General features: G+C 31.3%; 2 protein-coding genes across 3 annotated transcripts; both read left to right on the plus strand.

Annotated features, from left to right (window-relative positions):
• Positions 1-26,771, plus strand: LOC139492183 (C-Jun-amino-terminal kinase-interacting protein 1-like). Of its 2 annotated transcripts, none has more exons than XM_071280361.1 (11): positions 1-202; positions 1,871-2,168; positions 4,170-4,299; positions 9,465-9,812; positions 10,896-11,063; positions 11,469-11,549; positions 12,961-13,061; positions 14,557-14,661; positions 15,279-15,355; positions 21,628-21,726; positions 22,350-26,771. In XM_071280361.1, the coding sequence occupies exons 1-11, from the start codon at positions 159-161 to the stop codon at positions 22,420-22,422; spliced, it is 1,524 nt and encodes a 507-aa protein (XP_071136462.1). In that variant the 5' UTR covers positions 1-158; the 3' UTR covers positions 22,423-26,771. The 2 variants fall into 2 exon arrangements, with proteins under 2 accessions (XP_071136462.1, XP_071136463.1); XM_071280362.1 differs by having other exon boundaries at positions 2-202; positions 10,944-11,063; positions 22,350-24,023.
• LOC139492116 (zinc finger protein 862-like) lies at positions 17,278-19,796 on the plus strand. Its single transcript, XM_071280256.1, has 2 exons — positions 17,278-18,256; positions 19,144-19,796. The coding sequence occupies exons 1-2, from the start codon at positions 18,007-18,009 to the stop codon at positions 19,794-19,796; spliced, it is 903 nt and encodes a 300-aa protein (XP_071136357.1). The 5' UTR covers positions 17,278-18,006.
• Positions 26,772-27,918: the final 1,147 nt, after the last annotated feature.

Here is a 27,918-nt window from a genome sequence, read left to right on the forward strand (position 1 = left end):
CAGTCTCTGTAATATATTGTCTAATGTAGACGTCAGTGATGGCATCAGCCCACATACAAATTTAATTCATGCAAGGAAAAGATCATATGACACTTAATAATGGAATAAGGATAACACTATTTTAACATTGAACATTTTAATGGTCTAATTTTGGAATTATGTTAAGATTACATAGACCTCTTAATTCAGACTTGACATTCAGGTATTTTGATGTTGTTGTTTATGTTTTAATGTTTATTGTGTATTGTCTGCCATTAGGATTGCATATTGTTCATATTTATACATGAAATAAACATTTCATAATATTTACATATATTTACATGTACATATGTTGAAATTTGGGTTCACAATATTATGTATATATATATGTATAGCATTTATAATTAATTCTTCCAGGACTAGCAGTTAAATGTCAGATCATAATGTCTGGGAGGGTTTCTTTTACTTATGGTTGGTTAAATATGAAAATTATAGAAAAAAGGGGGAGGATATGTCAGTCCTGGTCTATGCATTTTACTCCAAACCATATAGCCTAGCATAGCTGAAGCTAAATATTTCATAAACAATCTTTTAGCCAAGTTCATAGCCTGTAATTCATTGGTTGTAAAACAGTTATTTGTTTTGCGTTCTTTATATTGTACATAAATTAGGCTGTTAATTTTCTTGTTTGAACTGTTTAACAGTTCAAACATTTCCAGCCTTTTATATCTGACTATGTGATTTTGGCATTGTTTATTGTTGAAGGTTGAACAGTGACCTACAGTTGTTAATTTCTATGTCATTTGGTCTCTTGTGGAGAAATGTCTCATTGGCATTCATACTAGATCTTCTTATTTTTATATTTGAAAATATTTAGCTTTTATACAAAGCTCCTTCCTGCTGGTATATCTTACTGATTTAGATAAACTTGAGAATGGAAACAGGAGAGTGTTAAATAGACAATATCCCAACCAAAGAGCATAAAACAGCCCAAGACTCAGAACGGGTCTAAAACACAGTGAGAAAATCACACACCCAGAGGAACCTCATCAAAAATATGTACAAGTTCAGAGAAAATGGAGATCAATCTTAACTCTGAAACATATTAATGAACCAAAAGTTGAAAAAAAACAAGACTAACAAAGGCCAGAGTTACGGGACTTGCAAATTCCTTCTTCTTTTTAAAGACTTGTTCATGACATCAGCCCTAAGTTTCCTTTTGAACAACACTTGTTCACACACTAACCTCAGGGGCCTAGCAATCTATCTGCAAAAATCCAGCTGTATTCTAAATCGAAAATTGACAAAAATGAAAGCATGCTTTCTGCTCTTTAGTCCGGTTGTTGTCTCTTTGACACATTCCCCATTTCAATTCTCAATTTTAAAAAATGACGAAAATAAGTGAAAATAAATAAATATATTGTGTACAGTATCTTTTTGTTATTCATAACAATCCAGCGCCCTCTTAAGAAGTTTGTTGAATAATATCTAGACGTTTTAAATACATCTTACCAAGTGACTTGCCATATTATAAAATCATGCTGTTAAGTCAATATAAATTTTTGTATTATCACAATGAAAAAGAGAATTCAACTTCCTTTTCTCCTCAGCCCTGTTTTTATATCTTTTTTCAGACTTGTTCATGACATTAGACTTATTCATTCTTTTTTTCAGACTTGTTCATAATATCTGCCCTGACACGTTCTTTGGTTTTCAAACTTGTTCATGATATGAGCCTTAATAATTTATTCTTTTTAAAGACTTGTTCTTAACATCAGCTTTGATATTTCATTCTTTTTTTTTCAGATATGCTCATAACATTAGGCATGATAATGTATCTTTTTTCATACTTGTTCATGACATCTGCCCTAATAGTGCATCTTTTTTTTAGACTTGTTCATGACATAAGTCCTGATAATGGATACGAAGATGATGGTGGAAGTGATTACTCAGCAAAAGAACAGTATATACTCTCATGTTTGTCACAAACAAAACAAAAAACTGTGGACAGATGTAGACCTAAAAATCACATCGAAAGAACAGAGGATAAATTAGGGTACCAGCATAAAGAAGACATACTGGTTTCCCAACAGAAAGCTCTAGAAAAATTAAATAATGTTATAAATTCACAGTATCTAGAATGCCAAGAAAATAAATCTGATGCAAGAACAGGTTCTTTAACTTCTGAGGTATGTTAAAAAGTAAAATCACAAAAATATTGAACTCCCAGGAAAATTCAAAATGGAAAGTTCCGAATCACATGGCAAAATCAAATGATATAACACATCAAAAACAAATGGACAACAACTGTCATATTCCTGACTTGGTACAGGCATTTTCAAATGTAGAAAATGGTGGATTGAAACTGGTTTAATAGCGCTAAACCTCTCACTTGTACAACAGTAATTTTGTATTACTTTAAAATCAGACACAAAACTACATAAAGTTATTCATGGTCAACATAGTTAGATCGGTAAAAATGAAATATATTTATACAAGCTTTAGAAACTTAGACTGTTTCTCCTGTTTCATAGCAATCACATTGTTTTTATACAGCAATTTAATTGTGACACTATTACATGTACATTCAACTCTCTATTGATCTTTGATTTTTATATAAATAGACCTGAATAAACCTTGGAGTATGAAAAAGGCATTAAAAAAAAATTTGATGCAAACAGAAAAATATAAACGTTACTATTCCCTCTCATTAAAACAAACTGTATTTGTATACTGACAATAAGTTAAAAAATTGTTACATAGATATAGGAAGATGTGGTATGAGTGCCAATGAGACAACTCTCCATCCAAGTCATAATTTATAAAAGTAAACCATTATAGGTCAATGTACGGCCTTCAACACAGAGCCTTGGTTCACACCGAACAACAAGTTATAAATTAAGGGCCCCAAAATTACTAAGGTAAAACCATTCAAACGGGAAAACCAACATTTTACTCTATATAAAAAAACGAGAGACGAGAAACATGTATAAATTACATAAACAAACGACAACTTCTGTACATCAGATTTCTGCCTTAGGACAGGTGCAAAAAAAAGGTTGTTTTACTTAAAATCAGACACAAATCTACATATTCAGGGATTCTTAATCAAAATATTGATATACAATAAATGTAAATTTGTATTATTCCGATATCATACTTACCTAGTCGCATTATTCATAAGAACCTGGCAATAATTTCTAAATTTACAACTTACCCATACCTGCCAACCTCTGAAACCTTCAAAGAGAGAGATCTCCCCCTAAGCTTTGACAGCTGTGTGGGAGATTTTGCGTGAACAACATTTTCAAGAGAAATTTATGACCTGTTTATTTACTCATCTACAAAACACATACAAGAGTTTATTTCTTTAAATATGGTTATATCCTATTAAAGGTTTGTTGTTTGATACTTTCCTTTTCAATCAAAAGGGTGTTGGGGGGTTGGCAGGTATGAACTTACCTATTATTTGCACTATAGCTGATGGCAAGATAAATGTACAAATATTTTATTTATAATAAAAATGAGGAATATGTCAAAGAGACAACAACTGGACCAAAGAGCAGATAATAGCTGAAGGCCACCAATGGCTAGTCAATGCAGCAAAAAAAGGCTACTTATTTTCTTTTAACATGTTTAAAGAATGAAACAGTGATATTTTCAATCTCTGACTCAGTTTTTTTGCCTTATAAGGTACATTGTTATTATATAAATCAGACATATTTTTTTCCCCTGTTTTTTTAGAAATATATCATTGATTTGATCCCATTTGATAAATATGTCAATAAAAGAATCACCCATTGAAAGATTACTTGAATATTAACTAATTGCAGTCAATATAATACAATTTACATTTGACCTGAATGTTAACAGTTGTTATTTTGGGATGTTCAATTAAGAAAATGTTTTCAGATGTAGATTGTGTATCTGATTTCTGAATCAATTATTTCTGTCATAATTTGAAAATTTAACAGATCGTGAGTGCTTTGTGAGTCATTATTCTCCTAATGATAAATAGAATGTCTGTTATTACATTGCCAGATCTAACCATGTACAATTGATAAAGTATTTACATTGAAAAACATCGAAAATTGGATTACTTTCAAAAAACAAATTGGATGATTTTTGAAGAAAAAAAAATGTTTGATTTTCTACTATAATTAATGTTTAAGTTTTCATCTTTATTTCAGGATTTAGACAAATCTATAGACAAAACAATCCACAAGTCTTTACCAAACAATAGAAGATGCCAAAGTTCAAATGGTTTTAAAATTCCCAAAAGGCCAAGAAAACTCCCAGAGATTCCTAGACAAGCTAATGGTAAAAACCTTCTAGTGATAATTATTTCATTTTATTGATATTTGCTGTATTGGTGTGCTACAGATCTGATATTATTCCCATTTTAGTCATTTTCCCGTATTTTTATAGTCTCATTTAGGCTAGCAAAGTTGTTTATGTTTCATTGAAGCAGTACATATGTTTGATAATTTATACAAAGGTTAAATGTCACTGAGATAGCAACCCATTATTTCAAACCAACCAAAAAGGGCCAAAAAGGTTTATATTTATAATGTACAGTGGATTCATTTATTCTCATGGATACCAATTTTTTCTTCAATTGAGAAAAATTTGCATTTTTCTTCATGGATAATTGATTTCTAGGTGTAATACCACCATTGATTTTCCCCTATTAGTCCTTGTTAAATTTACATTTTTCAAAAAAATGTGCAGAATTTATCTTTGTTTCCAATTAAGAAATATTTGGCATGAGTAAAGTTTTATCCTGTCCAGTACTATAGAAAAAAAATTCACATAACATTTCATTGCATATAAAAAAAATCACTGGAAGTTAACCAATCAAATCTCCCACTTATTTAACCTGTGTACAATCTTTAGTAACCATGTAACCTCAAGTTTACAAAATATTCTATAGAAACCCCAAATAAAAAATAGTAATGGTGCTTTAAAATACCCAAGAATCAAGATATATGTTTATGACCCAGAAATGTTTTACTGCAATAGAATGTAGGATTAATTACCTACAAATGTCATATTCAAGGGAATATTTTTTTCAACCTATTTTTGTATGCAAGCGGATGTGACGTACCATGATTTGGGGGTATTACACCTTCATGGATTTGAATACATCCTTGTAGAAAATTTGTAAATCGTGGAACATTTAAATTCATGGTTTGCCTGTTCCCACGAAATCCACAAAGATCGGAATTTAAAGAATATTAATAAATCCAAAGTAATATCCCATGTAACTTTGTAGAACACTTATATCAAAACATCAGAGTAAAATATAATAATATTCTGACGTGAATATAGTCACTAGGATTTGTTTACCTTATTCCATTTCTTTGTTTACCTAATTCCATTTTTAAAAGTCAATATCCTAGTGTCAATTATATAGGACAGGATCAATACCATCAGTGTTTCATTACACCTCTAGTCAATTATTAATATTGTTCACCGTTTCCATTTCTATCACACGTTATTGACATTAATTTCTGAATATAAAGCCATTATAAGGTTATAACAAGTAGAAAAATGAGTTTTCATTAATCAGATATAATTCATATTTGATATTGTTTTTATGATTTTATCAATCATAATGAGTAAATTGATATCATTGATTCAGAAAACTGTTACGCAATAACAATGTTTTGTGCTAGTACATGTATAATGTGGATTATGCAATTGAAAACATTTGATTTTAGTCAATCTTATTAATTGATCATCTGGTCCGAGTACACAGTTATCGTCCCTTGATTTTCGTTGTCCACGAATATAGTCCCTAGTGTGGACAGTGTGTTACTTGTCAATTTTTTGTACACCCCTTCCAAATTTATTTCTTTATGTTTTATGCCTTAAAAAGCAAGAAGGGGAATAAAATTACACTGTGAAAAAGTTTGATTCATAAATTTTAATGTAAAGTAGTGATTTGGTCCAGTTGAAAAAGGTTAAAAATTAGCATTTCGGAAGCTGTCAAAAGATTTCTGCAAGACCCCCTTTACATATAATTGTCCATATTTTGAGTTAGAGCCGATGAAGTTTTCTATAATTTTGATATAATTTGTCCCAAAAGTAGTACAACACACTGTAAAAATATTATTGAGAAAGCGCAGGTGGGATTTTTTTTATTTCCATTTATTGTCTAAAAGAAATGCACTACGAAATAACTGTGTACTCAGACTATCCTTTATAAAGTTTTAAACTTCTGCTTTACAAGTAAGCCAATTTCTGGTAGATCATAGATGTTGTGATGTTACACTTTTGTTTCAGATAAGAGAGAAGGTTTAGTACCATTACAACTTTTAATCCCGCTGCAATTGTTTGCACCTGTCCTAATTTAGGAATCTGATGTTCAGTAGTTGTCGTTTGTTGATGTTGTTCATAAGTGTTTCTCCTTTTCTCGTTTTTTATATAGAATAGACCGTTGGTTTTTCTGTTTGAATGGTTTTACACTAGTATTTTTTGGTGGCCATTTATAGCTTGCTGTTTGGTGTGAGCCAAGGCTCAGTGTTGAAGACCAAACCTTGACCTATAATGGTTTACTTTTATAAATTTTGACTTGGATGGAGAGTTGTCTCATCTGCACTCATACCACATCTTCCTATATCTATGAATAAAATTTGTAACTCACTGTGCTTCCAATTTAATAATGAATATGGATTTTACAACCAGAAATATGACTTTCTGTTTGGCTAGATTTTCTAGTTTTGAAGCCCCAAGAAGATTTAAACAAATATTTGACAGAAAATTCCTTATACTTAAAATGATACAATGGTCCTGATCAGGGTCGGATTCAGACATTTTTTTAAGAGGGGGTTCAACAATATGTCTCCATTCAAATGCATTGATTCTAAAAAAGGGGATTCCAAATTATTAGTGTAGACAGACAAACTGGTAAAGGCTCAAATGAGTTATACAGTATAACATTAGAATATAATAGAAATATATACTCTGGAACAATTATTGTTAAGGGGAAAGCAATTTTCATGGCTTTTTCGGTACAAATTCATATGTTCAACTTACTGCAATTTTTGTATGGTATTTTATGCAGACTTTTTAAAAACCATAAAATCAAATATACATAAAAATACAATCTCTAGTTGATCCCTGGAATTTAGTACTTAAGAAAATAAATGAATTCATCGTAAAAAAAAACTCTGAAAAATTCTTGACTGACTGAATTACATTTAATAGAAAAGTTCCTTCTGAGATACTTACCAAAAAAATGTTGTAGTTATTCAGACAAAAATACAAATATCATATGGTCTAAAGCGATCAATTTTATTAGTCTAGATTTGAATTTTATTCAATCGGAAGCTATGAAAACATCAATTAGGATTCTTCTTGGCATAAGAGAAAAAGTGGTTTGCATCTAGGTAGGCTCTTGGCAAGGCCATTTTCAACTATTTATTGATTATTTGAATTGAATGGTGCAATCAGTATGGCCTGTAGAACAAGTCTTGTTTACAATGTATTTAAGAATAAGGAGGTTTCTGCATCTATGCTCTTGGCAAGGCCATTTTCAACTATTGGTTATTTGATTTGTATGTTGAAGTCATTATGGCCAGACGTAGAACAAGTCTTGCTTTCATATATGTATTTGAAAATAAGGAGATTTCCTTACAAATAAAACAAAGTAATCAAGTAATCAATACAATGTCATGTGAGAATCTAGTTTCTTTCATGTCATGATGATATGAAATGATGAGGATGATGATGATGATGATGATCTTTGAAAATGGAATTGAATTAACTATAACAGTATAATTGCAAATGTTTTGCTTTAAAGGTATTTCAATTAGAAGAATCTTTTTATAAGTACTTCTGTCACAAATTTATCTTGATTTAAGGTGGTACCTAACACTACAGGGAGATAACTCTGTAAAGTCAGCTTAACGTTTTAATTACGTTGTGTTGTAAAGGGAATATTAAGCTTCTCAATGATCAAAATTGGTGTTTGTCAAACTGCTATATAACCAGTGTAATTTTTCTGACAAAACAGTTGGTTCAAAATTTTTGAAATTTTTATATTTTTGTAAAAGGGTCAAAGTAAATACTTTGACAAAATTTTATGAAAATTAAACGAGCCAAATTAATTTTAGTGAAAGTGTTGGGTACCACTTTAAGTACAATTTTTTTTTAATTTTGGTTTGATTCATCTTGATACAAGTTTTTTTTTAACCTTTCTTAAAAGTTATAGAGAGATTCACAGTATCAAAAGTTAAAACAACATTGTTCATCAGTACTTGAATACCCATACTGTTCTTTTATTCCTTATCTTAGATATTTAATATCTTCTTCTCTTGGGGGCCAAGTGGTCTATGTAGTTATAGATAGACAATAATATTGCATTGACTTGACATATCAACGATATAAGGATGAGGCTTAGAAACGGGGAGATGCGAGTTGTTATATCGTTGATATGTCAAGTCAATGCACTGTTATTGTCTTTATACTGCAATCTAAAAAAGAAAACATTTTCAATTGGTGTTTAATGTGGTAATGTTATTATTTGATTTAGATATTGGGAAACTTCCCCATTATATAAAAGGGCCTTATATCATGCAGGTGGAGAAATATACAAGTTGTCAACATAATGAAATGTACATGCATTACCTGTTGAAAGCTGCAATCGATGGTGAACGAATTTGTTAGAGAATGGATTAAAATATCAACAATAAGCATGATTTATAGTTAGCAAACCAAAAATATGAACAAGTGAAATATGTTTTTTTTATAAAGTGCAAAAGAAACAAGTTTGAGTTGCTCAAACATTGGAATGAAGAACAGGTTGAAGATGTCGTATGAATAATTAATTTGGCAATTTCTATTTAAATATTCATGAGGAAAAGTGCTATCTGGTCAGTGACTGTATATATATAAATATATATATGACATAAAAATATACGGTCAACATATTTTGACTGCTCAAATCGAACGAGTGCAGTATAATAAATTATACTACTGTAATCACTAGCCAGTCAACACTCAGGTTGGTGCACTCGACTCCAATCATAATTGACTTGGATTGTCAGTTTTCCTTTCAAAGGTCAGTGGTTTTCTCAAGGCACTTGGGCTTCCTCAACCCATAAAAACTGACCACCACAAATTGCCAAAAAATGTTGCTTAAAAGTGGCTTTAAAACAGCAACAATCAATCGATCTTCTTCTGTTTGGGACAAGTATTTAGATATAAGACTTTCTTATTCTATATCTTTGTGTAGCCAATAGAACCTTAAACTCATCATAAGGCAAATTATCAGAATCAATATTTGTCAAATAATAATTAAATAGGAAATATCGAATAAAACTGATAGCTTTGCACAGTAATTTAAAGCAATAAAAATAAAAAATTGGTTTCACAATAATGAATTTAGTTTTTTGGTTAGAATTAGACTTGATTTTAAAATGTTTATAAAAATCAATCACGGTCTTAAGTATTTTGATTCAAATTGATTTTCATTTCAGCTGAATTACCAGTAGAAGAAGCCAAGTCAACAGTTACAAATGAGAAATGTCTAGCTGACGAACTGCAAGAAGCTCTACTTAAAACTGAATCTGCAGAAGAGGACGATGTGTTTTTACCTAGTGAACCTACCATAACAAAACAATCATCTGCTAATGATAAAATATATCCAAAATTTAGTCGAAAATATTTAGAAGAGTTGAAATGTTCACACTTTACAAATAGCGTTTCAAAGAACACAAAACCATTTCTAAATTCTAATAATATATATTTGGAAGAGGATTCCTCTGTAGAGAAAAAACATTTATCCGTAGCCTCAGCGTCGGGAAGAGACGGAAGAGATTCAGATGGTATGTTCATTCTTCTTTTATGAGTCCCCTCATTGGGGGTGTCCAAGTAATCACATAATCACAAATTTTTGCCTTTATAATCACATATTTTTTTATTTTTTTTTAAACAAGAAAATCAAATAATACAGTCCTAAATTATAAAACAAACAAATAATCATGAAATATTTGGTCTCGTAATAAAAAAAAAAAAAATCACAATAAAACGGTCAAGTAATCACAATAATAATATAAAAACCTATAATGAGGAGGTTCATGTATTCAGAGCTTATTATGATTCTGTAAAGTGATTTAATTCAAAGGTAGATTCCTACTCTTCTGAAGGAGCACAAAATTCTGTACATCCTATCTATATAAAGATAAGGAAATGTGGTATGATTTCCAATAAAAAACTAATCCACAAGAGTTAAGTTCAAATATGGGGAGATCAGCAATTGTTGATTGCTGTATGGCTTTCAACAATCAGAAAATTCAATCGGTATAGTTGATTACATGAGACCCTGATATGGAAAAATTGTCAAACTATTTGAATGAAAAAACCTGATGACCTAATTTAGAACAAAACAAATTTAAGAAAAGAAAATATGACAGACATAAATTCTAGGAATCTAGCTCCATTTGCAAAATTAATGCTATCCTTACCTTTCACTGCACACAAGCACTTTGAATGACAGTTTATGATTTAAATTGATAAAATTCACAGAATTCAACATATTATATTTATCTTATTGTCAATGGTATCAGTCCTTGATCCATATCAGACCTCAAACTAAAGTTCTCAGGTTTAATCGTGGAGATAAGGAGGAATGATACTAAGGCTGATTTGGATTAAATGTTAAATACTGTAAATTCAGAAATTATTGCGAGGTTTTTATTATTGCGAAAAATGCGACAAAGTTGTAAACGCAATAATTTAAACTCGCATTTTAAAATATTTTATATGAATTAAACAGGATTTTTCTCAAAATCGTAAAAATTAAAATCGCATTTAAAAATCTAAAATGACGAAATCACAATAATAAATGCACGCAATAATTTCTGAATTTACAGTAGTTATCTATAATAACCTCTTGATCTGAACTTCAGGTTCACGGAGAAGGTCATCGTCTAGTTACCCTGGTGTTAATTATTTAGATTTGGAAGTAACCCACCGAGGAATGCACAGATTTATACCAAGACATAAAGACGAAGTGGAAATAGAAATAGGAGATCCCCTCCATGTAACAAAAACTAGTGACGACCTTTGGTGTGAAGGTTTGTACTTTAATATTGTTAATATATGGGCAGAAAACGATTTTAGTGTCATTTCATTCCCAAACAGTCGTAGAGGATTTGAAAGGTATCTGAGATTTTTTTTTCAGGCAATTAATAAAACATTTTGATAGTCTAATTTTCTTATAAAAAATGATTGTAGAAATAAAAATGCGCAGGGTTAAACATTTAAATGACAATTATAAACATCTTGTTTGAAACTGTAAAATGGAAAACCTTTTTTTTTTGTATGTTACCACTAGTCCAAAACTTAATTGCTGCAAAAAATTAAAATATTTATAAATATTTAAAGTTAGATATTGAGTCATTTCTGATATATCAAAATATTTAGAAAGTAAAAAAGTCTTACCCACAAATATTAAAAAAGAAATGTTATTTGATTTTAAGGTGTCAATTTACGATCAGGACAACAAGGGATATTTCCATCAATGTATGCAACAGATTTACAGTTCTTGGAAGAAGAAACAGGTAATTTAAGGCACTAAATGCACTTTATTTGCTACTGAACTGTTTAGTTTAAACATATTTATTTCTAGTGTATTGGGAAACAAGTTATTGCAACTTATATTTATCCCTTTTCACTTTGCGGGTTTGAGTGCTGCCATGTAGCGGCATTAGCCTGCTCTTTTTAAAAATCTACAAGGGTTTCGAACTTGGAACCTTTGTGGTAGCAATCCATTGCCCTAACCACTACATTACGGCTCAACTGTTTGATAGTTCATTCAATCGACATAAAAGACAATATCCATTGATTTAGCTGTTAGATATATATTATGTATTACATCTAATGACTTATATTTTCTAAAATATTAAAGAGATGTTAAAGATACCTACGTGATCTTTAAATTCACAAGTCCAAAATAAACTTGCAACACCCTGATGAAAAAAATAAAAAAATACCAGCAACAGGAACAGGAAACACAACATAGAAAACTAAAGACGAAGCAACAGGACACCACCAAAAACCAGGGACAATTTCTTCAAGGTCATTAAATTTTCAGGGAGGTTATAGATTGTACAGTGCAATCCAGTCACTGGCTGGTTATTTCAACTATTGTCTCTTTCTGTGTATGTGATTTTGAAAAACTAAGTACAGTGAGGTGAACTTTTTTTAGATCCTATACATATTCATGTCTACTAGCTACTTATATAATACAGTCAAACCTGGCTATAAATAGGTTTGATAAGCTATTATCTTAAGTTCCTCTCACTGCCATGTACCAGGTTTTTATTAGTCATGTTCCAATGATAGTTATATATAAGAGATACTTATAGATTATCGTTGATCATCTCAACGAGATTGATTTTCTCGCTTGAGCCGGGACAGCGAAAGCGAGAAATGCCATTGAGTTGACATGACCAATGATAATCTGTTTATCGCTATTTTACCTATGACAAAGTTGTCAATTTCATGTCAATTTCATTAGCAACGCCACGTGCTTCCTTAGTTTCTAGAGATAATTTTCCATCTCAAGCGAGTAGCATGATATGAAAAATTATCACAAAAAAAGATCAAAGGAAAAATGCACAAAATAGCGATAACTACTATTATACAAAGTTACAAATAATATACGAAATTTAGAATGGAAACTAGGAATTTGTCAAAGAGACAACACTCCGACCAAAGAGCAGAAAACAGCCTAAGGCCAACAGCAGGTCTTCAACACTGTCAGAAAATCATGCACCCGGAGGCAGGCTTCAGCTGCCCCCTACACAAAAATGTATACTAGTTCAGCAAAAAAGGATGTCATACTAACCTCTGAAACATTTAATTGAAACCAAAATTTAAAAAAAAACCATACAAGAGTAAGAAAGTGGAGGATCCTAACAGGACAGTAGCAAATATGTGGCTTTTAGATTATTTTCTTGATATTTACAGAGGATGAAGATGGAAGTTGGAGATTCCAGTTAAGATTTCTAGGGTCAGTAGAAGTTAATAGTCACAAAGGAGATGAAGTTTTATGTCAGGCAATTAATAAGGTTTGTACTATTGAAATATTTGCTGAAGCTCCGCATAATCCCTCCTGTATTCAAGTTCCTTACTTTCAAACACAAATTGCCTGTATTATGCATTTGGATTAAGTGTCAATCCAGTAACTTTCTGCACTTTTTTGGTAATTGATGAATAAATTATTTTGTAATTTGTCATAAGAAGTGACAGATAAATTATGAGCTGCTTGAGTTCCATAAAAAATACTGTATAGCACCTAAATTTTTCAATAAATCGTTGTCAAATCTTTTTTTATTTCAATAAACAGTATTTTTATAATAAGTGTCACTATGCAATGGCTTGGGCTCCTGACGATGGACATGGCCATGGTCAATTAGTTAATTCTAATTGGTCTAAATAGATGTTCGAAACACCTTATGATGTATGGAGTTGGGGTGCTGGGATATGCTTTGACAACGATTTATTGAAATAGTTCCATGGAAAATACTGTATAGCACCTAAATTTTGTTAGTAACTATTTCATTTAGTAAACTGTTAACGAAATAAAACACATGGTAATACAAATTTGTTATATAGATGATACAATTTATCACATTAAACAAGGTCCCATCATTGTGAATACTAGTTTCATGATTTTTCATTCAAGCTTTACATTTTCTTATCTTCATTTTGTCTATCAAAACTATTGTTATATATATACAAGATTTGTAATCAGCAAGTAATCATATGAATGTAATCTTAAAGTAATCTAACTGTAATCATGATTACACATGTTTTTTTGCCAGGTAATCGATTACATTATGATTACTTGTAATCAGAAATGGCATGATTACATAGGATTACACTGCAAAATGTAATCGATTACAGCTGATTACGATTACTGATTACGATTACCCCATGCCTGGTGCTGGGATAGGCTTTGACAACGATTTATTGAAATAGTTCCATGGAAAATACTGTATAGCACCTAAGTTTTACTAGTAACTATTCTCATGACTTTCAAGAGAAGTTGAAAAGTCCAATATGAATTGTTGACAGTATGCCACAAGCTTTGATCTTCTTATATCAGATGGTCCTGAATATGTATGGAATATTTGCAACTGGACGTTTAGCAACCAACTACATGTATCAATAAATCTCTCATTAGAATACATTAACAAAGTAAGCAAAAATTGATTGCACCAAAGTCACTTTTGCTCCATGTATGCAAAAAAGAGATAAAATTGAGAAAGTAAATGTGGAATGTGTCAAAGCGACAACAACCCAACCATAGAGCAGACAACAGTCGAAGGCCACAAATGGGTCTTCAATGTAGCGAGAATTCCTGCACCCTTAGGTGTCCTTCAGCTGGCCCCTAAAAATATGTATACTTGTACAGTGATATTGGACGTCATTTTAAACTCCAAATTTTACACAAGAAACTAAAATTAAAAATCATACAAGAATTTAATTCACTGAAAAGTATTGGGTTACACATTGTTATCCTAAAGGTTGGTTTGACAGATTTGTCTTTTATTTTAACAGGTTGCATTATCGAGAAGGTCACAGAAATGTTTAGTACCTCCACCATTATGTACAGTAGAAATAAGTCAGTATGGAATCAGAATGTTAGACAAAAGTAAAACTGGGGTGAGTAAGGGACGACATCAAAAGTTCAATGAAGGATAAAAAACATAATTCAAATAGTTTTTTCACTGACCCCCCTACCCCCTTATTAACTTAATTTGGGAAAAATTGATTGACCCATATGGATATATGTAAAAATCAATGTCGGATAACCAAATTTTGCAACAGTTCAACCCCCCACCCCCAAACTATTTGAATTAAGTTTTTTATCTTACATTGATCTTTTGTTGTCGTCCCTAACTGTTTTCATAAAAAAAAAAATATATACTATGCCAGTGTTTATCATTTTTTAACTGTCAATCAAAAGCTTTGGACTCTCTGTTTCAAAGTCTTCCAACCTTCATATATTTTTAGTTTAATTATTTCCACTTTGTAGCAATGATAGTCACTCTGATGACTTATAGACCCATTGGGTTGGGTGTATATGTATACATCATGTTAAACTATGTTAATTGACACACTACTGTAAGTCACTTTAATAAATAGTCTACTTACTTACTGATGAAACTACAAAAAAAATAAAAATTATCTAATAATTTTTACAGTGTCAACAGCATTAATTTTGATATATATATAAGTTTTATTATTATTTTCATATTTAATTATTACTATATTTTCAGCACGAAGACACAGATTTTACTCATTTCTTTGCATTAAAGAATATAACCTACTGTGGTTGTCATCCTAGGAAAGACAAGTAAGTTGGAATATATAAAAGTGAACTCTATTGCATTCTGGGTATGAGTGGAATAGTAAGTTTATTGTCCTGAGGCGTAGACGAGGGCAATAGTTGTATCCAAGGGGACAATAAACTTACTATTCCACAAATATCTAGTCAGTAAGTGTTTTATTATATCAAAAAAGACAACAGATAAATCAACTATTGTAATATATAAAGCAGAAACCCAACCGTAACGTTTACATGTTACTTCATAAATATTCTGAAATGCTAAGGCTATGTCTTGCACTGACCTCAACCCTTGATACAACAGGTAAAACCCGACTTTGATACTCCTGCCGTATTTTCAAAATCCTCCAATCCTGTAGCTGCATTGATAATTCCGCGAAATATAATGACGCTTGTGGTCAAAAAGTTTCATCAAGGTCCAATAGTTGGAAACTATTGACCAGTCCAATAGTTCAATGCTTGCAATTAGAAAAAATAGTAAAACTATTGTGTACTTATTTTATATAGAAAATGATAACTGAGGTATAATGTTATTTATTATCTCCTGTTTTGTCCAAACTTGAGGGTTTTCATAAAGTATCTCACTACCTAAGTACATGGGATTGGAAAATGATTTAAAAAATTTCAAACATTATTTTATTCTTTTTGTCCCAGATACAAGGTCAAGGATTTTGTAAAAAACGAAAATAGATATAAAAAGATGTGGTGTGAGTGCCAATAATACAACTCTCCATCCAAGTCACAATTTCTGACTCACGGAAGCCCGTTAAACCTTCTCTGTGGCTCCTTGATGAAAAATTCCCAAAAACAATTTCCCTATGTAAAAGTAAACCATTATAGGTCAAAGTAAGGTCTTCAACAAGGAGCCTTGGCTCAAGTGGAACAGTAAGCTATAAAGGGCCCCAAATAATGAAAAGTGTAAAACCATTCAAACAGGAAAACCAATGGTTTAATCTATATAAAAAAAGGAGGAACACTCATGGCCACATCAACAAACATCAACCATTTGATCTTCATAATGGGAAATAACTCAATAATTCACCCCTAAGTATCAGACATTTAAAAATGTTTTTTAATGTTTTTAAATATCATATTCAAATTTCGGTTCAAGATACAAGGACACAGATTTGAAGAAAAATAAAAGTTCATGTCTGTATAATGGAAAATAACTCATATGAGTTCATTTGATCTCAATAATGGGAAATAACTCAATAATTTTATTGTTTTAATGGGAGATAACTCAATAATTTTATCTTTTTAAATAGGAGATAACTCAATAATTTGATCTTTTAATGGGAGATAACTCAACAATTTGATCTTTATAATTGGAGATAACTCACCAATTCACCAGTGCAATATCCATAATAGTTTTGTTTTTCATTTAGCCAATTCATGGATGAAAGCAATTTAAAAATAAGACTATATATATATATATATATCAATCTCCAGTATCTCTGTTTTTACAAAAATGTTAAAAATCAGATTTACAATTTAAGATTAATGTGTAAATTCAGACTTGCAAATTGTTTCATCTCTGTGACCACTTTTAATTCCTCCACTTGTATGATGTCTCATTACACTGTTTTTAGAGTTTAACATTAGTAAACAAGCTGTCTGTTGATGCCCATGCTGTTGTTGATAGATTTTTATGCTCAATTTATGGGCATTATGTTTTCTAGTCTGTGCATCCGTCCGTATGTCTGTCACACTTCAGGTTAAAGGTTTTGGTCGAGGTAGTTTTTGATGAAGTTGAAGTCCAATCAACTTGAAACTTAGAACACATGTTCCTTATGATATGATCTAACTAATTTTAAAGCCAAATTAGGGATTTTCCCCAATTTTTCACGGTCCACTGAACATAGAAAATGATAGTGTGAAAGGGGCATCCGTGTCAGGGCTCACGCTACCGGGCGACTTGGATGAAGAAGTCGCCTTCCCGTCCGTCACTTCGCTTTGCTCGACCCTCAAAAGCGAAGTCAAGTCGCTTTCAAATTTGTGCAAGTCGCCTTCAGTCGCCCGCCGATTTTTTGCAGTAAATCGGTAAATATTTTCATTGAAATCCGTGAATTATTAATAATTATTTGTTAAATTCCCTGAACTGTTTGTGCTTCTGTATCGACTAAACAGAAAACATACTCGTTAGCACCAAAACAATGTCGACATTGTTTATCAAAGGGGAATAACAAGTGTGTGTTTGATACTAAACTAAAAAACGTGTCGGAAAGTGAATGTGTATCCGTATCCCGAGATGCGATCTTTTTTCATTTTTAATATTTTTATCGTTGCAAATAACATATTTTCAAATTATTTCTTGTATCTTATTGATTAAGAAAAAGATAGAATGAAGAAAATGCCGACATAGTCATTTAATTTCCTAATGATTACTTACAAGGGCTTCAATCTATTTTAATTACAAAGTGATCAGGACTAATGATCAGAAACAAGTTAAAATTAATTAGATAACTTGTTGTGACAAAAAGTTGATTTTTCTTGATTAAAGGTATTTAATGTATCAGGAATTTCACAGCTTGTATCGCGCCTGGGACAATGGAAATTGAGTTCGTCTAATAATGTCGGGATATTTGTTTCTTTTTGTTTATACCCAAGCTTCGAAGTTGATAAATTCAGCAACACTGAAAAATGGTTAATCATTCTTAAAAATGTCTCTCCAATCGTGGCTAAAATCGCCAGCTCCGTTAAAACGGAAAGCTGCTACTAGTGATTTGGAAAATACTCCTCCACAGAAAAAGTTTTGTAAAACTATGTCTCAGAACTCTTATGACTGGTACGTCAAGGATACTTTCAATATGTGGCATTGTGTTTTGTGTCGGGATGCTAAATTCAGTAATAAATATTCCATAGGACATGACAAGCCTCAGAAAACTACAAACCATTCTAGACATGCAAAATGTAAGTCGTTTATATTTATATTTTATAGTTACTTGCAGACATCTTATGCTCTTGATTTATTTAACCAGTACATAAAAGTACGCCTTTAAGACTTATATTATGAAATGCTTCTTTATAATTGTATCATTAATTGACAATTAATTTATTTCCTGAAGAAAATAGAAAATATTTTTCGTTGATCGCCAATGAATAGAAGTAAAAAAATGTAACGATTCGCTACTACTTAATTTATATCCCTAAGATAATAGAAAATATTTTTCGTTGATCGTCAATGAATAGAAGTAAAAAAATGTAACGATTCACATTTGTAATCGTGGATAAATATTTTTTTTAGGAAATATGTGTTTAAGTATTAAGGGTAAACGTAAATTCGTGCTGAAAGATGTTAGGAAACACGATATTTCTTTTAATATTTTATTGTAATCTAATGAATTTGCCAAAATATAGGTTCATTTGCATAATCAATCGGGGTAGAGATAAGATTGATCGATGTATCTTTTGGAAATGGCTCATGAAAAATTAATCTAAATTTGATTTAATATCATTTTCTGTTGTCGCTTAAAGTCCGATCAGGTCTACCTATTAATTACCGACTCGTGTCGATTTGACACTTTTATTATACACACACGACAGGCGGTCTACAATATTTACCTATGTTGTATAGATAGCTATCGGTTAAAGGTAATAATCGATAGTGATTTAGGATGTTACATGAAGTTGTATTAGGAGGGTCTTGATGGGGTTCACATAATATACGATAGTGAATGAACAAATAGAGAATAAAGAGTAGAACATTATTTGAATAAAAAATTAAATAAGTTGTATTACATGAATATAAAATTATCTTTACATTCAACCGAAAATAAAAACGATCTTTTAATTTTCAGCTGGTGACCACCTAATGGCTATCACCAGACAGAAGAACACTAGTATCAATACAGACACAGGTATTAAGGATATAGTGGTAAAGCAAATGTCTAAAGATGATAAAGTTGTTAAATTGTATCTAAAAGCTGCATATCACCTTGCCAAGCAAGAACAATCAAAAGCTCAATTTAAGCCACTCTTAGAATTGTTAAATACAACCCAAGAAGTTCCTCTTGACACTGTAGCATACACGAGTCATCAAAGTATCACTGAATTTCAGTCTGTATTGTCAAGTATTGTTAAGAAAAACAAGATTTTCGACATCAACAATTCTGCCGGATTTTCCATATCTATAGATGAATCAACAGATCTCGCCAACAAAAAACGGTTGATAACTTTTGTAGAATATATTCACAACCACGTCAAAGAGACATGCTTTCTGTCAAACATACAGATATCCTCAGGCACCGCCAATGCTGAGATGATAACCAACTTAGTTCTGACCGATCTCAAATCAAATGGCTTAGACATAAACAAACTCTATGGTATCAGTACCGATGGGGCATCAGTGATGACCGGTAAAAAAACAGGTGTTGTAGTAAGGTTAAGGGAACATGTGCCAACACTTATAGGGGTTCATTGTGCAGCACACAAGTGTTCATTATCCACATGATAAAAGACTGATAGTGAGGAGCAGGTAAGCGAGGTAGAGTTGAGGTATTACACACAGCAGAAGGGCATGGTTAAGAGAGTATTGTCAGAGTATGTAGATGGCATTGTGGGTAATCTAGAAGATAGGTTTAGTGAGAGTGATATGCTCAGTAAGTTTTCTTTGTTTGTACCTGCTTGTATTGTTAAGGCAGAGAGAGAGGGTAGCCAGACTTTGTTCAAATTTGGCATGGATGAACTAACCTTCATCCTTGACAAATTTGAAGAACGTCTTGGTATAGAGAGAGTAGAGTGTGTGTCAGAGTACAGGCAGTATAAGAGGTTAGTTATTGGGAACTTCAGCAATTCAAACTTGTCTTCATGTGTGGAATCAGTTTTCAGAAATTATCATGAGATCCTTCCAAACCTTGTCAAGCTCCTAGAATTGGCTATTTTAATACCAATTTCTAGTGTGCCTTGTGAGAGGGGATTTTCTACTCAGAATAGGATTCTGAGTAGATTAAGAACCTCCATGTCTAACATGGTTTTGAATGATCTCATGATGATTTCTGAGAATGGACCTCACATTTACAATTTTGACTTTGATGAAGCTCTCAATGAGTGGAAGGGTATGAAAGCTAGAAAAGTTTACAGACAGTAAACTGGTTTTTTGATGATTTTAATGATAAATGTACATATCTGTGTATTGAAAAATATATGAAATCATTAATTGCTATGTTGCTTGTATGCCTTGTCTAATGTAGGTTTATAAAGAAAGTGATGTTAAAATATGATATCTATAAGTTGGATGTTATTACAGTAAATAGTGCCTATAGTAGTTTGTTTTTAAAGTTCAATCATTTTGTGACATTTTATAGTGCAGTGAACATTGAAATAGTGCATATATATCTTGTTTTCTTTTCATTATTCTGTTGTTATTTATTATATTTATGTCTTTATGCATGTTGTTAATGTATATATGTAATGAATTGACTAGTGACTACTCAATAAAATTGAAATCTGAATGATATTGTATTTGTTTATTATGCTATAATCTGCAACAAAAATATGTCTTGTATTGGCTTTTTTCACTCCTAAACTTGAGTCTGGATCATCACAAGAGCCCTAAAACATCAAACAGAGATTAAAAATGCACAGTTACTTAGAATAGCACATGCAATATACAGATTACATTAAATACTGCATATTATACATAAGGAACATAAACCTAGAACGCGACACGATAATATAGCAAAGTGAACCACTTCTCCCCACTTCTCCCTGATGTCTCCCCACTTCTCCCTACCATTCTCAAAAAGAGAAGTCACTTCTCCCTGAAATTCTGGAGTAGCTTGAGCCCTGACGTGTACTATGGACACATTCTTGTTTTACTTTGCTACACACTGTTATACTTATGTTGCTAAAATAAAACACAAATATTTCTATACAAATTAGTAAAAATCAATTTTTATGCCCCACCTACGATAGTAGAGGGGCATTATGTTTTCTGGTCTGTGCGTCCGTTCGTTCGTCCATCCGTTCATTCATCCGTCCGTCTGTCCCGCTTCAGGTTAAAGTTTTTGGTCAAGGTAGTTTTTGATGAAGTTGAAGTCCAATCGACTTCAAACTTAGTACACATGTTCCCTATGATATGATCTTTCTAATTTTAATGCCAAATTAGAGTTTTTCCCCAATTTTTTACGGTCCACTGAACATAGAAAATCATAGTGTGAATGGGGCATCCGTGTATTATGGACACATTCTTGTTTTACTTTGCGACACACTGTTATACTTATGTTGCTAAAAAAAACACAAATATTTCTATACAAATTGGTAAAAATCAATTTTTGTTTCAGGTATTTTGCTTTCATAACAAAACATCCAAAGTTGTATAGATTTGCATGCCATGTATTTCTTGGCGAAAAATCAACTCGTCAAGTCAATGATGCATTAGGGTATGTACATTTTTTAACATTATATCTTTTTATAGTTAGGGGAAAAAAAAGGAAACAGAATTAAAAAAAATAATAAATTCGGTCATTAGTTTGTTACAGTTACCTATAATTTTTTATTAAGCTTGACTTGAAAAATGAACAAACATTCTAGATTAATGTAAAAAGGAAACAGGATTTATTTTTTATGAAAGAAATGTGAACTTTAGGTTAAATGAAGACGTGAAATGTATCTGTATTTGATGTATTTAGAAATAACTTTACATGAAAATGTTTTATTCATGTCATATAATTAACAATGACAGATTCAGCCCAGGGGATAGAGAGTGTATGCCCAACCAAACCCAACCCTGATTTTAATCTTTAAGGAAATGTTTTGATGTATGAAAAGTCTACATTTTATGCATAAACAATGAATCTACCTACATTTGTTTTCACTTATTATGTTAATGAACCCTTAGTTTTTTTCAAAATTTACAACGGTGTCTTTAACGTACAAGAGATATGGCTCTATCTTAACATGGGTCAGCCATTTATCGTCCCCGTCGGACGATAAATGGCTGACGATAAAATGCTGATATGACATCAAAGTAATTTGTTCTAATTATTTATTCTTTATTTTTTAGACAAGCTTTCAAGAGATTTTACCAGGAATATATGGCATTTACGCATCCAACAGAAGATATATATATGGAATGATAGACAATAACTTAGTTTGTAAATATTCAATCCAGACACTTAATGAATATTCATACAACTAATGTAATGATTACCATACTTAATGAATATTCATAGAACTAATGGATACCCAACAAATCAATAAAAATTCTGTAGATTCATTATCATTAGTGGTATCCAATTTTGAGGGTATAGGTAAACTACGAATTTTATTGCCTATCGAAGATTTTCTGAAACCTTGTATGCAGACTTTGAAAAAACCATTAAATCAAATATCCACTATACAACAACTTTTTTTCAATCCAAAAAAAATGGTATCCTTGAACATATTTGAATCTACAGTAATTACTCGTGAATTCTGCTAATAAAACTATATGAATAAAGAAATCAGTTTGATTTTCACTACTATTTCCATTTAAGCATAAATTCTACCCAGGAAGGCAGCCTGAGTGAATGTCAACATGTCCCACTGATAAAAGTAGTTAATCATTTCATAAAGTCCTTTCTTAGAAAGTTGAATTTCATGTTATGTTAGTGATTTCAAAATGCCTTTCTTGGAGTAACTTATGTTTACATAGTAAGTACAGTCAACTCTCTGTATCTCAAAATCTCTGTTCACTCCCAAATGATAGATTTGCATTATATTTACTTCTGATATCTCAAAATTCCTGTTATCTCAAATTATCCACAATTTGATTATTCCCCTTTGATTAACATCCTTATACTTTTTATATAAAGGACATTACATGATACTCAAAAATATTGGAAACTATCATAATGTCTTATATGCTAAAACAATAACTTTACTAACTGTTTTATATTATCAACCAAAAAAATTATATTGTCCAGGCATTTATTGTCAATAAAAAGCATAATGGCATGTTTTGATACTGTTACTGACTTCAGCATCTCATATATCAGATCACCCTAGTGGGCTCACTTGATATATAGCTAATAAAGTCAGTATCAGAAATAAAAATGCCATTCCTCTACATATACTGTGGATACATTTATTTTCGTGGGTACCAATTTTCATACCATTTTGAGAATATTTAAGTTCATGGTTTTGTAAAAGTCTCCATACAACCTTATAGAAAATTTGTTATTCGAACATTTAAATACGTTGTTTACCTGTACAACAATATCCATGAAAATTTTTACCAACAAAGAGGGGGGATAGGACCTTTATCGGAACTCCGGGAAAGGGTGTTTTTAAGCTCGGGATTTCCGGATTGACCCTTTCGAAATCTGGGAATTCTATTTTCGAATTTCGGGATGTCTGGATTTAAATTTATTTAAATTTCGGGACCTCACGTTTTTTAAGCCCGGGATTTCAAGATTTTGTGTTTTTAAGCCAGGGATTTCGGGATCAGGACTCCTCCTACACCCCACCCCCCTCAAGGAATAATAATGAATCCACAGTATATTGCTGAGTCTGAGATTTAGAGAGCTGACTGCTTAATTTGTTACAAATGTTATTTACTGACATTTGATATTGTTAAAATAATTTTAGTGATTTCTTTATAAAACATAGTTTTTTTAAAACCATCTTAAATTTTTATATTGCTGTTTTCTTAATATATTTTATCTGTGATAAATTGGCTATTTATAGTTACCACAACTATGCTGTTTTTTGTTATTTTTTTTTAATACAAAGTTAAATTATAATTTAAACCTTTGTTCAACTGTGATAAATTTACTGCTTGTTTGTTTTGCATGTTTAAAGAATGAATCTAACGGTAAAGCCATGAATTACATTAGTCGTTCTCATTAGGTATCAATTTTTGAAGATTTAATGAGTATAAGCAAATTAATAAGTTCAACGAACTATAAACTTTCTACAGGCTTCTATGCAGACTTTGGCAGTACCATCCATTAAGATATCACGAAAAAAAGGTAGTTTATTTCTAAATCCATGATAAAATTAATGAATTTTCAGAAGGTCCCTAAATTGTGACGTGATTTTATGATTCCTCAAGTCACCTTTACAGAAATATAAACTCAACATCCTATTAATTTTAAAGATTTTTTTAATATTTTTTTGTAATTTGAAAAAGAACCATGAATGGTTTTTACAAAAGAAAATATCTTTCATTTATTCCAAAATTCGTGACACAAGTTCTTGAAAAGATATTGCCCATCGGAACAAGCATTTTATAAAAGAAGTATATATTATTCAGCAAACATGTATTGGATTAATAGAAAAAAGAGTTGAATGAAGTATCTATTATTAACTTATTCTTTAAAGCTTCTTTGCAAACTTTGACTTATTTTGATAATTATTAAAATAGACAACAGCAATTCAGAGAGTCTGCAATTTTATTAACCTTGTTGACATGTTTCACCTGCTTTGTTTTGAAAATGTGCAAGACGGGTGTCAACTTATCTTTAAGTGGACATTGATAAAAAAAAAACTTTTGAAGAAAGCAAAAATTATGAATATTAGACCTAACAGTAATATTTGTAGTTTTTTCTTCATAGAATTTGTAGAATACATTATTGTTATTATCCAGTACTTAAAAGTGGTATTTAGTAACTGCTTTGTTTAAGTAATATTTTGAATGTGAGATGATAGAAATGTGTTCAGTTAACTCATTAATTCACTCATAAATATTGTTACAATCATGATATTAAAGCGCATTGTTCCATTGAATGGCTTCATGAGACTTAATTTTGTTATCAGATAGGTATATGTTTAGTTTATATAAAGAAATTTCAGTACAAGAATTAACATAAACTATATTCATTATTGTTAAGGAGTCAAATGAAGCCTGTCCGCATGTGCAGAATTTTCTTGCCCATTAGTGGCCGTGGGCTGTATTTTGCTCTTTGGTTGGGTTGTTGTCTCCGGTTCATAACAGGATCTGTGTATTCATCCATTTTTATAAGTTGAGGAAAAAATCTCTTTTCATAGATACTTGATTTCGTCGATTTGTCAAATTCTGTATACAAGAAAGAAAAAAAAATTTGTTGAAAATTCATGGTTCACCTATCTTACAAAATCAATGAAAATTAGTGCCCAACAAAAACTAATTAAACAGTCTCAAATAGTATGATAATTTCTTCAAATTAGGCTTTTAGTTCTCTTGCTTGAATTGTTAAACATTTGTCATTTCAGCCTTTTATAGCTGACTATGCTGTATGGGCTTTGCTTATTGTTGAAGGCCATACAGTGACCTACAGTTATTAATTTCTGTGTCATTTGGTCTCTTGTGGAGAGTTGTCTCAGTGGCAATCATACTACATCTTCTTTTTACATGATAGAATGAAGAGAGCCTCTTGGTAGATACTATTTGTAAAACAATGATATTAATTTTAGTCAAAAGTTATTTCCATTGTTTTGTTTTTAATACTTGTTACATTTTTGCTTGTTGGTGCTTAATTTGCGGTAACTCAATCGGAAATCAAAGTATTGTTTTATAACTATTGCTTACGGAATTGTTACAAGTTTTAATAATTTTGTTCAATAGTTTGGTCAGAAGCCTTAAAATTTACTGAAAAGCCGGTTTTATTAGATGGCTGACCAAATGGTTCATTCCAATTTCAATCATTACCATACCCTATATTAGGTAAAGAAACTGGGTTGTACAGAAGATGTAAACCATTTTTTAAATAGTTGGCTGCTTAGGCCTTGTTTATGATTGAACAAGTTTTATTGTTAATGCTATGCATTTTCTGTTAAATGTTATAAGTGCAGAGAAATGTTAGTGTGCCAAGCTCTAATGTATCTTTTATTTTTAAAAGATACTTTAGAAGGTAAAAGTGTAATTGAATCCTTTTTAAGTCATTTACTATTTTGTTTCTGTATATTGCCGAGGAATTTTCAAATGAATGAAATGACTAGTCATACATGTATTATCTTAATAAAAATATTTTCTTTCAAAAATTACATAAGTCCTCTCAGTATTTTTCTAATCACAACTTGGTGTGTCAAACAGAAAATATATTATTCATTGCTTAAGCAAGCCAAACAGATTTTGAATGGCCTATTTGAAATCAACACTAATTTATGAAAAATTTTATAGCATTAAATGTACTACACATTTAAAACCTGTTTGCACCATTTTCCATATCTGAAGAAGAGGGTCAAGATCTGAAGGAATGTAGAATAAAACTGAGTATGTTAAGAGACATTCATTAGTAAAATTTATTCATCAGAATTTTGTTGAAGCATTCAAAAATTATTTAATGAGATTCCTTAGGAAGTTCAATATTTCATTGAAAATTCCTCTCAGTAGACCTACAATAAACCTTATTTATGTAACATTATTATCTCATTTGAGAATTTTCAGAAAACAATGTATCATAAAACATTAAGATAGTTGTGTTCCAGTTACATGAATTCATAAATTAAAAGTACAAAGATTTCATTTGTTTTATTATACCCCCGCTTTAAAAAAGGGGGGGTATACTGTTTTACCTCTGTCTATCAGTCGGTCCGTCCGTCCATCAGTCCGTCCGTCAGTCAGTCCGTCCCATGAAACTTTCGTCACATTTTTCACAGGAACTACACATCCACCCTTTCTGTAATTTGGTATCAACATTTATATATGTCAGCCATACCGTGTGTACGTTTTCAGATTCATCACTTGACAACTTCCTGTTTACCGAACACTTGTCTGATTTTACACATGATAGCCAAGTTGAAAATTTTCGTCACATTTTTCTCAGGAACTACAATACAAGGATTTCTGAAATTGGTTTCAGGATTTATATAAGTCAGCTATACCGTGTGATGCGTTTTCAGATTCATCACTCGACAACTTCCTGTTTACTGAACACTTGTATGATTTTACACATGATAGCCAAGTTGAAAATTTTCGTCACATTTTTCTCAGGAACTACAACACAAGGATTTCTGAAATTTGGTTTCAGGATTTATATAAGTCAGCTATACCGTGTGATGCGTTTTCAGATTCATCACTCGACTACTTCCTGTTTACCGAACACTTGTATGATTTTACACATAATAACCAAGTTAAAAATTTTCGTCACATTTTTCTCAGGAACTACAATACAAGGATTTCTGAAATTTGGTTTCAGGATTTTTATAAGTCAGCTATACCGTGTGATGCGTTTTCAGATTCATCACTCGACAACTTCCTGTTTACCGAACACTTGCATATTTTTACACTATTAATATTATCCACTTGCGGCGGGGGTATCATCAGTGAGCAGTAGCTCGCAGTTTCACATGTTTTGTATGTTGTAATATTACCTAGTCACCAAAAACCATGATATTAATTTTGCATTTACAACTTCTGTCTTTATTCAGGGATCACATATTGTACACATTTCTTATACATGGAGTACAAATTTCAGAAATAATGTTAATCTCTTAATGGTGTCCATTCTACTTTCAATGGCAGTGTGTGTTGCTTTTATTGAATTTTATAGTGGATTGATAGGTGAACTGGTCTTTTGTACCTTTATCTATCTAGTCACTTTTTAACCTTCATGGTGCTTGTCAAAGCTGTACATATAATGATACAGTTCATCCATGCTTTTGCTTAACCT

The sequence above is a fragment of the Mytilus edulis genome, chromosome 10, assembly GCF_963676685.1.
Source record: "Mytilus edulis chromosome 10, xbMytEdul2.2, whole genome shotgun sequence".
NCBI lineage: Eukaryota > Metazoa > Mollusca > Bivalvia > Mytilida > Mytilidae > Mytilus > Mytilus edulis.

Bases quoted from the DNA above. Each gene is read 5' to 3' on its own strand.
- LOC139492183 (XM_071280361.1), top strand. From the start codon at position 159: ATGTTAAGATTACATAGACCTCTTAATTCAGACTTGACATTCAG. The intron at 203-1,870 runs GTATTTTGATGT...TCTTTTTTTTAG, and splicing joins AATTCAGACTTGACATTCAG to ACTTGTTCATGACATAAGTC. The intron at 14,662-15,278 runs GTGAGTAAGGGA...CTATATTTTCAG, and splicing joins TAGACAAAAGTAAAACTGGG to CACGAAGACACAGATTTTAC.
- LOC139492116 (XM_071280256.1), top strand. From the start codon at position 18,007: ATGTCTCTCCAATCGTGGCTAAAATCGCCAGCTCCGTTAAAACGGAAA. The intron at 18,257-19,143 runs GTAAGTCGTTTA...TTTAATTTTCAG, and splicing joins CCATTCTAGACATGCAAAAT to CTGGTGACCACCTAATGGCT.